Source organism: Oculina patagonica, unplaced genomic scaffold, assembly GCF_052425735.1.
Source record: "Oculina patagonica isolate OP01 unplaced genomic scaffold, crgOcupat unplaced152, whole genome shotgun sequence".
Taxonomy (NCBI): domain Eukaryota; kingdom Metazoa; phylum Cnidaria; class Anthozoa; order Scleractinia; family Oculinidae; genus Oculina; species Oculina patagonica.
This window is the reverse complement of record NW_027557541.1, coordinates 1-14416: the sequence shown is the minus strand read 5'-3', so window position 1 is coordinate 14416 and position 14416 is coordinate 1. Positions and strand designations below refer to the sequence as shown.

General features: G+C 36.8%; 2 protein-coding genes across 2 annotated transcripts; one reads left to right on the top strand and one right to left on the bottom strand.

Annotated features, from left to right (window-relative positions):
• Positions 1-632: 632 nt before the first annotated feature.
• Positions 633-6765, top strand: LOC144639943 (putative 4-hydroxy-4-methyl-2-oxoglutarate aldolase). The gene is made up of 3 exons (XM_078499208.1): positions 633-919; positions 5764-5953; positions 6336-6765. Exons 2-3 carry the CDS (start codon positions 5783-5785, stop codon positions 6696-6698), a joined length of 534 nt encoding a protein of 177 aa, XP_078355334.1. The 5' UTR covers positions 633-919; positions 5764-5782; the 3' UTR covers positions 6699-6765.
• Positions 6766-7543: 778 nt separating this feature from the next.
• On the bottom strand, positions 7544-11577 carry LOC144639944 (uncharacterized). The gene is made up of 3 exons (XM_078499209.1): positions 11223-11577; positions 9024-9152; positions 7544-7761 (listed from the first exon to the last, which is right to left on the bottom strand). The coding sequence occupies exons 1-2, from the start codon at positions 11442-11444 to the stop codon at positions 9045-9047; spliced, it is 330 nt and encodes a 109-aa protein (XP_078355335.1). The 5' UTR covers positions 11445-11577; the 3' UTR covers positions 7544-7761; positions 9024-9044.
• Between the last annotated feature and the right edge of the window lie 2839 nt (positions 11578-14416).

Genomic DNA, 14416 nt, shown 5'->3' with positions numbered 1-14416 from the left:
TTACCTAAATAAACAAGAACTCCTTGAAACACAAGAACATTGCCGATGATGATTTACACAATAATGCAATTTGAAATTTTTATAAATATGTGTCTAAAAAGGCAGTTAATTTCAATGGTACTTACGGGATCCCACTTGTATCTTCTCACCAAATAAAGTAAGAACCTCTTTGGCCGTTTTGAAATTTATCACATTTCCGTCTTCAACTTTCTTCAGCTTTCCAGAATGTTCGGGGTATTGACAGGTTCTGGGGTACTGCCAGTATCTGCCAAGATTGTTTCTGTGTTTTGGGCACACAGTCATATCTTTCACCTTACTAACCCCGAGGTCAAACAGGCCAGCCCGAGCGAGAATAAGGGTTACCTCCGTCACATTCTCGCGTGAAAAGTGACAATTTCGAAAGTGATTACTAATGTCATGGAGACATTCGCGGAGAGAAACGACATCTTCCTCGCCTCTGTTTGGCCCACACTGTTCGTTTAGAATAACAGCAAATGAGCAATTTACCTCTTTGGACATTGTCTTCCTATCAAAATAGCTTTGGAAGCATTTTAACATCGATTACCTATTGATTTGCTCAGCACAATCTGTTGATGCGGTCAGCGGCAGTACTTCGAAACCAACATGGCAGCCGGTTTTTCAAAGCAAACTTGACCAAACTTGCTCGATTTTCTTCCTTCTTTTTGATGCTACTGTTGTATTCGTCAACCAGAAAAATGTTGAGAAGATCACCTTCACTCGTCCCACGGACCACTTTGGAAACATTCAGTATTTATGCGGAGTATGGCAGCAATCCAAGCAAGAGTAGTTCGAACTCTTCCGGTATTAACAAGTGCAGCGTGGCCGAAACAGTGGAAATAACCTCAAAAGTAATGCCATGTAAATGATTCCGTAAAAGAAAAGCGGTGGGAATTTGAAGGTAAGACTTAAAATATTCTTCTCTTTATGATACCAGGTTATTTATGTTTGTGGATAAGTCAACCGAAGTCGAAATTGACAAAATTTGGAATTGTGCCAGTGACATTTGATTTCGACTGTTTGCCAGATTTCTAGAACTTTACTCCGTCTATATCTCCTCAAATTCTCGGGTGCCACTAAATATTATTTCATGGTTTTTAAGAACTATCTTTATACCTTTCAGAAAAATAGAAGACTTTCTCGGAATAAGTCAGTATTTTGAGAAATTTTGATTTTTGCTACGGCACTTCGCCCGTTACTTGCAAATGGCGTGGACATTGCCTTGTCTAAATGACTATCATTTTAAAAATTTGAAATGATTTGATTTGGTTTTACAACTTGTATCAAGTACTATTGTACATCTATTACTGTCTATAATTTTTAACGCGAGCCGCGTCAGTCATGCGGAAAAAATATAGACAAATGTATGGAAAATTAAAAACGTAACTGAACACATTCCAGCCCAGCTAAATCCTTCAAACTCGGCGAATTAAAACTTTTGCCTAGTATCTTAACTTTACAATTCATAAATTGTCCAGAATTCAATTTTTGTAGAAGATATTTGCCGTTAGATTCCCATACAAACACTGTAATTTCTAGCCGCTTTGCCTACTGGCCAAAATGGCGTCGCGAACCGTGATAAGGCCTATCTGACACCGTGATTTCGAGTCAAGATTGACTAGGACCTAAGCATTAATCCGGTAACATTCTTTAAATCTCCCACTTCGCTTTCTACATTTCTGAAAATCTTTAGACACCTTTACTTTTAAAGACAGAGTTGCTTTAAACATACAATTCCTAAATCTTCTTACCTCGTTTATTTCGCTTGGACAGAAAGGTAACCGCTGCACAAGCAACAGAGACGATAGTCGACAAAACGAGAAGAGAAGGCCTCTCATCTTGTCGGTTTGAATACTGAATGTTCCTTGGAACAGCAGGGAGTGTTGAAGGTACATTTTAGAGATAGCAGCCTGTGAAGCTGAACGAAACTATAGAATTTCTATCACAAAAGGCCAGCTTTCATTTGTGATAATAACACAAAGAAATTACCGACTGAAGAATACCGGATCAAGATCTGGTGGATTGCCCCACTTGACTTATGGATTATTTTATTAGCATTTATTGTAAAAGCCACAGAACTTTAGCTATTATTAGTATTATTAGCAAGAAGATAAAAAGATTTTTACATTTGTTAATTACAAATTAAAGCTTAGTTAAGTGGCTTTCGAATTTTGAAAATTACTGCTAGTTCTCTCTCCGGGACGTCCGCCCTTCACTTCACCATTGCATGACCAACTTAATTAGAAAACCAACCCAGCATGAGAAAAACAGAGAGCGTCACGAACTCGAGAATCTCGATTTTCGCTGGTAAAATAAATGTTAATTATATTTTATTAATTATAATAGATAAATCAAAATTGTACCACTTGACTCGAGCTTATGATTTATTTTCGCTTGGACTTAAGGTAGCCGCTGCACAAGCATCAGAGACGATAGTCAACAATAGACGAGAAGAGCGCGTATCGATCATCTTGTCGGTTTGAATACTGACAAGAATGTTCTTTAGAACAACAGGGAGTAGTCTTTAGAGATCACCAGTCTGTGAAGCAGAACGAAACTATAGAATTGCCATCACAAATGGAAAGATTTTATTTGTGGTAACAACGCAAAGAAATTACTGACCTAAAAACGTATTAGTTACAAACGTATTAGTTATTAGTTACAATGACGCATATTTAAATGATAATGCATCGCTTTCGGCATCGCCGTCGTAATTGCCATTTGCGCGAGGGTCCTAAGGTTGTGTCGCACCATTGGCATCACTCCCTATACTATTGAGTATTGGTTTTGCCCCCCCCCCCCCCCCCCTGGTTTTGCCTTTGCCTCCCTATCCACGAAACAAAATCTTGAACGACCATTGTTCAATTGTATCCAATCACAAAGAGGCTGGGGAATAGCGTTTCCCTTCGGCACCACAAATTGGTGCTACGCATTCGGACGGCTTAAAAATTTTGGATACCCGTTTTCGTTTGAGGGCTTGTTCCTGACCGTTTGGATAAATTTTCGATCAAATGATACGAGAAGATTCGTCAAGCCTTCCTCTTTTCTGGTGCGTAGTTTGAAAGCTGTGCGATGGGATTATCAGGACGAAAATCGGCTCGGCGCTGGAAGTGTTCTACTTTAGAGGTGTTGGAGTTTCCACCCTTTCCATATAATTAGATGTATAGTAAACAGCGAAAGTAAAATACCCTTCAATCGACTCAAATTCGCCATTTCGAGCCAAAAGAACGACACTACACAAAAGGTAGGAAACTTAAGAGGCTGTATCTGTAATAGTGGTCTGCCCGATCTGGCTTGTTAAATAGATTTCGCTCTTTTCTAGTGTGTTGCAAGGCTTTCATGTACTTATACTAAAAACACAATTCACTTGACCGGATCATTAATTTTTTTCGAGTTTTTAGGGATTTTCGGTTCACCCGAACGAGCACTTGTAACGACCACTGTCAAGGCTTAAATTTACCACAACTTTGAAAATTAATTAAAAAGAACTAACAACTTCTGTATCAAACAAACACTGCAGCCTGTTAAATTATGTCTTTTAATTTATCACACCAACTTTCACGAACATTGAGCTCGAATTAAGCTAGCAGCAAAACATTAACGACACCCCTATCACACACCTTGATGAAACACTTGAAAACGGCTCAGATTCAAACTTTATTTTTGAAAAAGTGAGGCGGTCTACTTCAATCAAACCAACGCAGCCGAAAAGTAGATGTAATAGAAAATGTTCCTATCGAAAAAAACCTTTTGGTGTCGTCTTAATGAAATATTTACAGATGTGTAAACTTGCCCAATTTCGAAGATCTTCATGTTTGCAGCCATTTTGAGGGACTCGTCAGGACGAGGAGTTTCATCAACTGGCCTCGCAGACATACCTAACACCATCAGAAATAAACAAAGATTAGATATAAATGCATTGCCAAACAAAGTGCGCGAGTAGAAAAATGACCGTAGGGAATCTTGGGGCGAGATTTTTTCCGCGCGTCTTACTCCCAGATTTCCCACGGCCATTTTTCTACTCGCGCTCATTTTTCTCTTCACACCTGACGGAGAAAGCAGAATTCGTAGACATTCTTATCCTTAGGCCATTTTAACTTCAATAAAAATAAAAAACACACTGCGGTGACAAACATGACAAGACAACGCATGTCGGAAAAAACCTTGATTTTAAGAACTTGACGTTTCGTATGTTACAACATACATCTTCAGAAGTGACCTTTAGCAAAAGAACAATAAGATTTAAAAAGTAAAATAAAAGACTGGTACCTAATCTAAAAAAATAAATGACAATGATGTCATTTATTTTTTAGATCATTGTCATTTATTTTTTTTAGATCATTGTCATTTTATTTTAGATTAGGTACCAGTGTTTTATTTCACTTTTAAATATTATTGTTATCTTGCTGACGGTCACTTCTGTAAAAGTAGGTTGTAACATACAAGACGTCAAGTTCTTAAAATCAAGGTGTTTTCCGAAATGCGTTGTCTTGTCATGTTTGTCACCGCAGTGTGTTTTTTTTTTATTTTTAATGAAAGAAGAACTGTTCGTGATCTTAGTTTTTGTGATATTCTGTAATCTAGCTAGATCAAGAGTGTACGTAGTTCGCAGTCAATAAATCACATACCTATGCAGGACCTCAAAATAACTTTTTGAATTAGGTTTCAGAACGATGACGTGGCTCATGCGCAGTTTTATAGGTTAGTTCTGGAGGAATACAATAAACATAACAGTGCATCCGGAGTTTTGGTGTTGACATAACTACTATGGCTTAGCAGCCGTGCCTTTCTCGGGTCTGCACGTAAACTCTCGAAAACTTCAAGTGTTAAGACCTCTCCTAAGAATACATTATCATTTTTCACTGTGCTGTTTTAGCCTTTAACCACTTTAGTTTGTTTGTTTTAGTAGCAGCATGGTATTTAGAATACATGTACACACATAAAAGGTCTTTTGTCATCGAGAATTATATCTTCGATAATGAGCCCATCGACACAAAGTCATACACCATTCCTTGTCTAATTAAGTAACCAGTTGACGGTGTAGCCAATGAGCAAGAATTACAACAATACTCATTTCCACGAGGTGCCTCGAAATATCTGCCTTCTCCTTGGTTATTTTATTTACGCGCAGTATCTTTTTTTAGACACTTGAAACACATGAATAACATGAATCGGTCGACACTCGACAGACTATCGCCCGTTGTCGACCATGTATCGCTCGACATGTCGACCGACCGCCGATCGAGAGACGACCGACATGTCGACCGACAGTCGTCCGAGAGACGACCGACATGTCGACCGACTGTCGATTGCTCGACCGCGGGTGTCATAAGTGGACATGATCCAAAAAACCTTATCATTTTTCACTGTGCTAGTTTAGCCTTTAGCCGCTATATTATTTTTTTTTTGTGCTAATGGCAGAATGGTATTTAGAATACATGTACACATACTGAAAGTTCTATGGTCATCGAGATTTATATCTTCGATAACTGAGCGGTATCGACACTCAGTCATACAACCTTCCATGTCTAAATAAGTTAGCCATTATGCAAGCAAGAATTGCAAGCAAGCACCGATACAATATCTGATTTATTACACAAGTGTGTATCTTGAAGTTAACAATTCTCATTCCACGAGGTGCCTCGAAATATCTGTCTTTCCCTTTTGATTATTGTATTTAGGCGCTGTATCTATTTTTTACGCCTGATTTTAGTGAAATAAACTAAACTTGTTTTTATATCCTAGGATAAGGAAAAACAAAATCATGAATACAGCTGACCTGTGCGACGAAAACGCTGATAAGCTACAACTAGCAAAACCAATCTTCAAGGACTATGGAGGCTGTTCTAAATTTGGTGGCATGATTGTCACAGTAAAGAGTTTTGAAGACAACAAGATCGTTTTTGAAACTCTTCGCCAGCCAGGAAACAAACGGGTACAGACTTTTCATTTTATAAATAATAATATGCAGTAGTACTTAAAACAGAGTACAATCTTACTGTAAAGAAAATAATAAACTATTGACCCACATTTAACGTTGCATTCTTTTACTCGTGAACTATAACAGGAAACAAATACTACAGATTGCAAGTTCACTAATTAATAAATAACGGACAAATAAGAGGAAGATTCAAGAAGAAAAGAGTTCAGAGAAGAAAAAAAAAACAAGAATTAAATAAAATACGTCTAATTACAGTTTTGAAGCAATAAATACTAGCCTCGTTTATGGTGAAATACTTGGTTCATATATCTCGGCGAAGGCTGAATTAACACTAATTGAAAGTAAAACAGAATTTGCTCTACCACATTTTTCGTAGGTTCTTGTTGTCGACGGTAGTGGCTCCTTAAATCGAGCAATGATGGGCAGCTTGCTGACTGGCCTAGCCTTCAAACGAGGCTGGGCTGGTGTCGTCATTAACGGCTGCATCCGAGACTCAGAAGAAATCGCTGAGATCAACGTTGGCGTCAAGGCACTGGCAACCATGCCGAGGAGAGCAGAGAAGACAGGGATTGGTAGTCAGACAGAAATTCCGGTGTCTTTTGCTGGAGTCACCTTCACACCTGGTCATTATCTTTACGCTGACACGGATGGGATTGTCGTGTCACCAACCGAGCTTCCAGTGCCAGGCCCACCACCAACGGACGTGCTCCAACTGTTTGAAGATGCCGCGAGAGACTGACATGAGACCCCCAGGTTACGCTACTAAATTCACTACAAGTTTCTCTTTGAATAGTATTTTTGTGCCTTCATCATAACAGACTTAGTAAGTTTACTTTCAAAAGCGCTAAAAATATAGCAACTCATGTACAACCGCTCAATCGTTCTCATTACCAACTAGGCTGGGTTTCTTCAGATAGTTAAATCATTTTACTGCAGCAATTGGAATAAAATTCAATTCTACGCTTCACTTTTCTCGGCTGTCTTCATTTTTGTTGTTGTTGTTGTTGTTGAATACCCTGTAAAATATATCCTATAAAGGGGACACCCTCGGAAAACTGCAAATACACGTACTTCGACTAAGCATGACATATATATTTGCCTTTGGAACACAATCTCATTTGCATCAATCAAGGTTTATTTGTCCCAACTATGATATTTACAAAGATGCTATATCATTAGTGCCTCGCAAAGGGCAGGACTCCTCAAAACCCTCAAGTATCCACTGCTTGCTTAATTTCGGAAGTGGGGGGGGGAGGGGGGTATTCGCTATAGTGGACTATACGGGGAGTCTTGTTTCTAATTTCATACATTTGTTTTAACATTGTGTTGGGTGAACCCTTTTGATCGTTTGGTTAAAAAAATGTATCCAGCATTTTGCGTGAGGAACAATCTTGATTGTTTAGCCGTTTCATCCAACATCCAACATGATTTTGCATTGGATAAGATAAGTCATTCGTTCAGCCGGGGATTGAACCACTTGCAGGTTTGATGGATGAAATGTTTGGCAGCGAAGGAAGTATAAAACAATTTTGATAAAACACTTTTGATGCAACTATTTAACATAAAGTCAGAAAAAAGGGAATAGCTGGTAACAGGAAACCTTTATTTTGTTTTCCTTAGAGTAGCTTAATATTACAGTGTGTAAGTGAATTCGTCCAAAGGTTCTAATTCTCGATTGTTATGTACTCCTTCCACGTTTGCGAAAGTTTGTCAGACCCATCGGTAAAAGGAAATGATGTAAGAAACATAGACTGTGTTATATTTAATTTTAACTTTGAAAAGAACTTCAGTGTTTCCATTTCCTGAAAGGGAAAATGAACAAAAGTCAGGTTAATTTTTGTAAAAACGCTGAAAATCACTCTTTCATTACCCGCCCACCCCCGTTCCCTCTCTCTTACACCATTTGGCCAGAGTCTATATTTTCTAGTTAAAGAGACATGTGCTATGTGCTATATGGGATTAGCTAAGATGGAAATGTAATACCAATGCTCGTTTAAAATTCAAAGAAAACAAAACCCCGAAAATACCAGTAAAAATAAAAAAGGAAAGGGTATGATCCCTTCTGTATCACCGTTTTTTGAACTTCGTAGATTAGATTTTATCACTATATAAAGTTTTATTTTCATTTTAAGCTTGCATGAACTCATTATAAAAGAAGAAAATGTAAGAACAGCTAAATATATCCTAATCATAAATTTCCCCCTGTAGAAAGCACTCTGACCAACATTAACAAATACCTATATTTAAAGGGGTTTCGTCACGGACAAGGCTTCTTCAAAAAATCGACAAGATTTTTCAAGTTTGTTGTTCGTAATCCGTCTTAATCTTCGTCATGTCGAAACCATCCTTGGTAATGTTCATGTTTTTATTACTCCCTTGTTGTTTTGCTACGTAAAAATCTCTTATTTTGAGGTTTCCTTTAATTTGGAAGAAATCAGAAACATAACTTAAAATATCGTGACATTGCGTCTTTAATGCCAAAATAAAGCATTTTGACCAAAGTACTGACTACAAAGGACAAGTCATGTTTGGTTCTCTTGTCACTATTTTCTATTATAATGAGTTGAAAACCTAAAGTAAAATCGAATCCTTATTTACTTATAAAACATTGCCTATGAAGTAAAGAAAAGCATGATTATTTCTAGCATGATAAATTGTGTTTATTCTATAAATTGGCTTGAATTGTTTCTGCTCTCCATATTGTAAATCATTTTCAATCAGTCATATCCAATTACGTTCTTCTGACATATTCTTTCTTTCGTTTTGTAACTATAAATTAAAGATGACTGTATATATAATTCTACAATAAAATATAATTCTATTTCAGCTGAAAATTAAAACTTTCAAATAAGATTTATTCCAGGGACTTTTTTCAAATTTTTATCATGTCGCTATATGATACTGAACTTGACAACATGCATCAAGCATGGCACTGTTTTTATACATCGATGCAAATGCTAAGAAACCATCGGTGTTAGTTAGGTAGCTGAGTTTTCATGGCTAACATAGTGTGACATTCTTTTTTCATAGTGCATGATTAATAATTATTTGTGCACGTACTTACCGACTTAAGGCGTTGTTGACTTTACAGTTGTCCGCGTGGTTTTCCGTTGTTTATCGTCTTTGCCTCGGCTGCCGGTATGTCAAAGTTCGTCTCGAAATCTTGCAACTCATTTTCAAACTGTGTCTGGGCCTATAAAAAAACATCGATGCCGTTAACTTGAAGCCAACATGAATTTGAATGAATTTACTCCTGTCTTTACGCTTTTATCCAGAAATTGCTTTACTCTCCCTGTTCCATTCGAATTCATTTAAAAATTTGGCTTTATCACATAACTACATTTCGCGTTTTACAATTTGTCATTTCTCACCGGAGATTTTCACCGCCGGTCTAGTTTCAGCAAACAGTTTGACCATTTGTCTTGCCACGTCGTTTTAATTTATGCCCGTTTTTCCGTTGCGATTTGTGTTTGAGGCCGTCTGATGTTGTCAGTTGCCAGTCAGGCGTTTTGTCTATTTTCAATTAAGTGTTTGGTAGTTTGTTTAATAAATTTTGATCAACGCTTGCCGCTTGCCAGTTGCCATTTGAAACAAAGGACAGTGTCAATTGTAGTTAAAAGTTTTGCCCTTTTGAATATGTTCTGCTTGAGTCGTATTGCAGTTAAACTTTCAGTTCGACCTTTTGTAAAGAAGTTGGCAGATAGCTCCAAACTGATCTTCCACCATAAATCCAGGGAAGGACCCCATTAAACTAGCTCTCAGCCCCATTCCGGAATTTCAATTCTCCTTACTACTTCTCTTAGTTTCTTTTCATTTTATCAGTGAGAATCTATTGGCCCATCAATACAATATTCCTGTTTATTATTTTTACCTGTCAACTTGAAAATGCAAGTAGAGAAAAATATATCTTTACCAAAACTATCAATCTTTGAACCTTCCTGAGGTGATTATTTAGGAAGCCTTCCATATTTTGACAATGTCATACGTTAAGGTATTTCTGGCATAAATTTACCAACGTATAACCAGTTTGCGTACATCCGTATTGGAGGAGGCTGGCGAAATCACCGCCCATTTCGACACCGAGTATGATTTGCACGTAATGACTGCATTAAACGAACATGAAAATTAAATGAATTCATATTAAAATTTTGAAAATAATCTTTCTTTGTTTATCAATGTCTTTCGGTTGCCGTTGAGGTTTTAATCGTGAGTAGATAAACAACGTTTGGTAAACATTAAGAAGGAACCCTTGTTTTAAATGATTGCCGCACGCGGTGGTGTGAATCTGTTTACGATGTTAATTAATCAAAGCACCACCCATTTTAAGGTATTTTCTGTACGTTCGACTCAAAAGAACGCTTAGACCTGTCAAACGAACATGAAAATTTAATGCATCTTATTGAAATTTCGAAAATTATTTTTGTTTTTCAAGCGTTTTTACTCGCCGTTTAGGTTTTAATCTTGATCAGATAAACAATGTTTGGTAAACATTTGGGAAACATTCGCAAAATTAACTTAATCTTTGTTACAATTCGGGACTTTATGACGCTTGTCTTAACATCTGAAATTATTTAAACAAGCGAGGTGTTAAATTTATCCACTGAGTAAACGCGATCAAAGCACGCTTCTTTGGGTAAACAAACGCCAAGCGAAGCGGAGTCCGTTATCGAAGTTCTAAATGGTAGTCCCTTATGGCAAAAAGCGTATTTTGTTTCGATGCAGCAAAATTTGCCGTTTGAAAACAGGTAAACGACCCGTTAATTTTCGAAAATATTAAGTCAACATTCGCCATGACAATTATCTAATTTGTCAAGATTCCGTTTCAATAATCTGCCTCAACCGACATTTTTTCTTGAGTCAACAAAACGCGAAGAAACCAACAAGCTAGAGTAAATAAATTCCAACGGTTCACCGAAAACAGCGAATTCTGAAAATGTCGATTCCGTTATTAGCTTCCTATTAGTCTTTTGGGGTATATTATTGCCGTATTGAACTTTCTTGAATGAGTGGCTCGCTTCCAGATAAAGCTGAAGCCATGCTAGTTTAAGATAAAATAAATTGTTAAGTAAACTGTTAAGTGAGTTTAAAGCGTGTTAAGTTTAGGGTCGTTAAGCGATAACATCTGAGGAATTAAACTAACCCTGCTCTGTGGGGCTCCTTCGTCAATTTTGTTTTTACTACAACAATCAAGCTTTCGGTTCATAAAGCGTAACAAAAAAAAAACAGTTTTTTTCGGCATAATCTGAAAGCTCTCTAGTCTTACCATTTTCATTCCCCTTTTACCGCTTCTGCGCCTTGAACACTTTCCACCGTAACATGCCCTCCATTGGCGAACCTCTTTGTTTACTGCGTACTCGTCCACAACATCGGCAGGGTTGGAATTGCCTTTTTGATGTGTTTCTTTGGCAATGACTATAGCAACCATAATTGAAACAAGGAATAACGTTGAAAGCGAAAGTCTTTTGGTTGGAGCCAAGGTTTTCATATTGGAAATAACGACTGATCTTAACAACAGTTGTACTGGAATTACGATGATGCTCTCTTCCTCACAGCTGAACCTTAATTGTAAGCCAGTCGTCTGAGCGATTTGGCGACTGTTGGCGCTTTTTATGATTTCCAGTGTTTATTGACTCAAAGTAACGCATACATTAGAATTAATTTGCTAAAAATATGGGTAACCATATTTCCTTTCAAAATGTACCTTGTTGATTGAATTTTATAGCACTTTCTATGGTAAATCAAACATCTGTGATAATATGGCCCATAATTAAAGCTGTTACGTCGGCGTTGTTAAACAAGTCATCGTTAATTAGCAAATTCGGCTAATTGTAGTCAAAGCCCACCTATTTCTGAACAATTATTTAGAATATTTGATGGAAATTATATTCCCTGCGTGAACAGTTTCCCTGAAATGACATACACGGCTGTCAAAATTCTATCTGTTTCTGTTTTCGTGAAGATCGTTGCGAAAAAGAATGTCCGCCAACGCGTACTTTTTTGTTTTCCTTAACTACCAGTTACGCTTGAACAAGCGGATGCCACTGACAAAACAATATTTATGAGCAAGCCTCAGTCTCATAAAGGTTAGGTAAACATTAATTTATTTCTCGTCGAAGCGTCTTCAAAATGTTCTTGAATAAATTTTTCCATTATTTTTTTCATATAGAGGTCTTCCTTAAGCTCTATTACGCTACCATATCCTATATTAGGATTTCATCTACATTTCACACTGAGAAGTCAGCTTTCGTGTATTAAAATGAAACAAAAACAAAACCGTAACAGCTGTTAAACTGAAACTTAAAATGAAATCGCATCAATTAACGACATGTCGAGCATAATCCATTGACTTTTCAAATGAAATGTAAGCAAATCTTTTGGACTCGCTGGTTAAATCTGATTTCTCGGGTTCATGGCTGTTTTATTCACTTGCTAATAGCGTTCTCTATTGAGAAGCACAGTTGGATATTAGTTTTAAAAAAAAATAAGATCCGTTAAAAAACTTACTAGCGAATAAATCTTCTGTTGATTTTTTTAATTAAAATCCCAGTTTTTTTTTTTTTTTTTCAAGGAAAATCTTTACATTTATAAATCAGAAGGTCGGCGATGTTTATTGCGGGACCGGCTTGCTTTTGAGTTGTTGAGCAATTTATTGCTGTGGTAAGACGCAAGTCGAATAATTTTAAAAATGGATATAATGATCTTCTTTTTCAATTATTTTTTTGTTAGCGGAGGGATTTTATTTAATATAAGCTGTTTGAAACGTAGACTTTTTCAAGAAATTTGCAATGCCTTTGTCGATTTTACAGATTTAAACTGCTTATGCATAATTATAGATATAGTCGCGCATAATTAAGTCAACATTTACAATAACCTTACTTACACCTTTTTATTTTACTTTAAATTTATTTTATATTATATTAATAAATTTTATCCTGTCTTGTTATAAATCAAGTTCTCCGTAGTAACCGTATAAAACGGTATGTTTACTACTTCTGCCCTTTGCGTCCACCAAAAAGGCAAACGAATTAAGTTATGGAGTAAGTTAAGTTAAAAGATTAGTTTAGCGTTTCACTCAGAGCTACGCAAAAGGTATTACCATCAAGCTACGGTCTTGCCTCAAAAGAAGCTTAACTGTAGGAAACTGCTTTCTAATATATATTCGCATGACGTTAACACTAAGATAACATCTGTACTGCTTGTACAAACTCTCGCCCTCGTAAGCGGACTCTCGACTGTCTTTGTATTACGCTAGGTACCGTGACGTCATAGTATAAACACACCCATGTCCAACCATGCCACGGTTTATTTATTGATCTTTTAATTGAAACGAAATGAAACTTTGATGTTGCAGGCTATTCATTATTGTTACGCAGTGTTCCATGTTGTTGAGTATACATTAGACCCTACTCCCACATATACGAACCAACCAGTTTAAAATTAGAATTGTATGAGGAGATTTTCAGCACGTTATAGATCACAAATTTCACCATTTGTCAAAACATATATACGGTAAACTAATAGGTTGTCATTAAACGTGTTCAGACATAAAGCTGTTGCTCTTGTCGACCCCAAAGGAAGGTATCTATTTTGGGGTCTTTAGCCCATTTATTAAAATCAATTGAACCATTAGCAACACGATGTCACGTTAACGTTCTCATCTGTCCGATTCGGTTCTCATCAATACTAGCCCACCCAGTGAGTTCTCTTTACATCCACGTATTATGATTCTGATTGACTTAAAAAAAACGCTCTCCATTCATTAATTAAAAAAGGCGCGAAAGCAATTTTTTTTTGGTTACTCAAGCTGTTTGTATCTGTCCCGCGTCAAAATGGTATCTGGTAGACCTTATTCTGAAGTGAAGCTAAACTAAAATGAAAAATTGCAGTCCAGAAGTCTCATGCATCGGTTTTAGACTGATGCAGCCATTTCAATTAACGTCGGTTGAGTCAAAACTTCGAGTTTACAAGACCGACATGAAGAAGAGAAGAAGTAAAGAGGTGCTTACCGTATTCTGGTGGTGGTGGTGGCAAACACCTCAAGGAACAACACGATATGGCCCCAGATGACATTGCGCAGTTTTTTAGAATTTTGAAGAAGTGTCAGAGCAAGTTTGACTGCCGTATTTATGAAATGTTTTTTATCAAAGAACTGAAACCAACTCTGAACAAACAATGCGATTCCATCCGCGCAAAACTATTTGTTTAGGTCGGTTTTTCTTTTTAATTACTCTTATTGTTTCTGTATTTTTAAGTTTTTTTTTACCCCTTTTAACTTCATTAATATTTTGTCACTTATTTTTACATATTTTATCGCATTTCAGCGTTCGTGACAATTTTGCCTATTTTACTATTTTAGTATATTTATGCTAATTTTATATTTTTATTTGCACTTGAAAATGACCTCGGAGAGGTCGAAACGTCGTGATTTTATATCGCTAAATTTCATAACAAAATCTT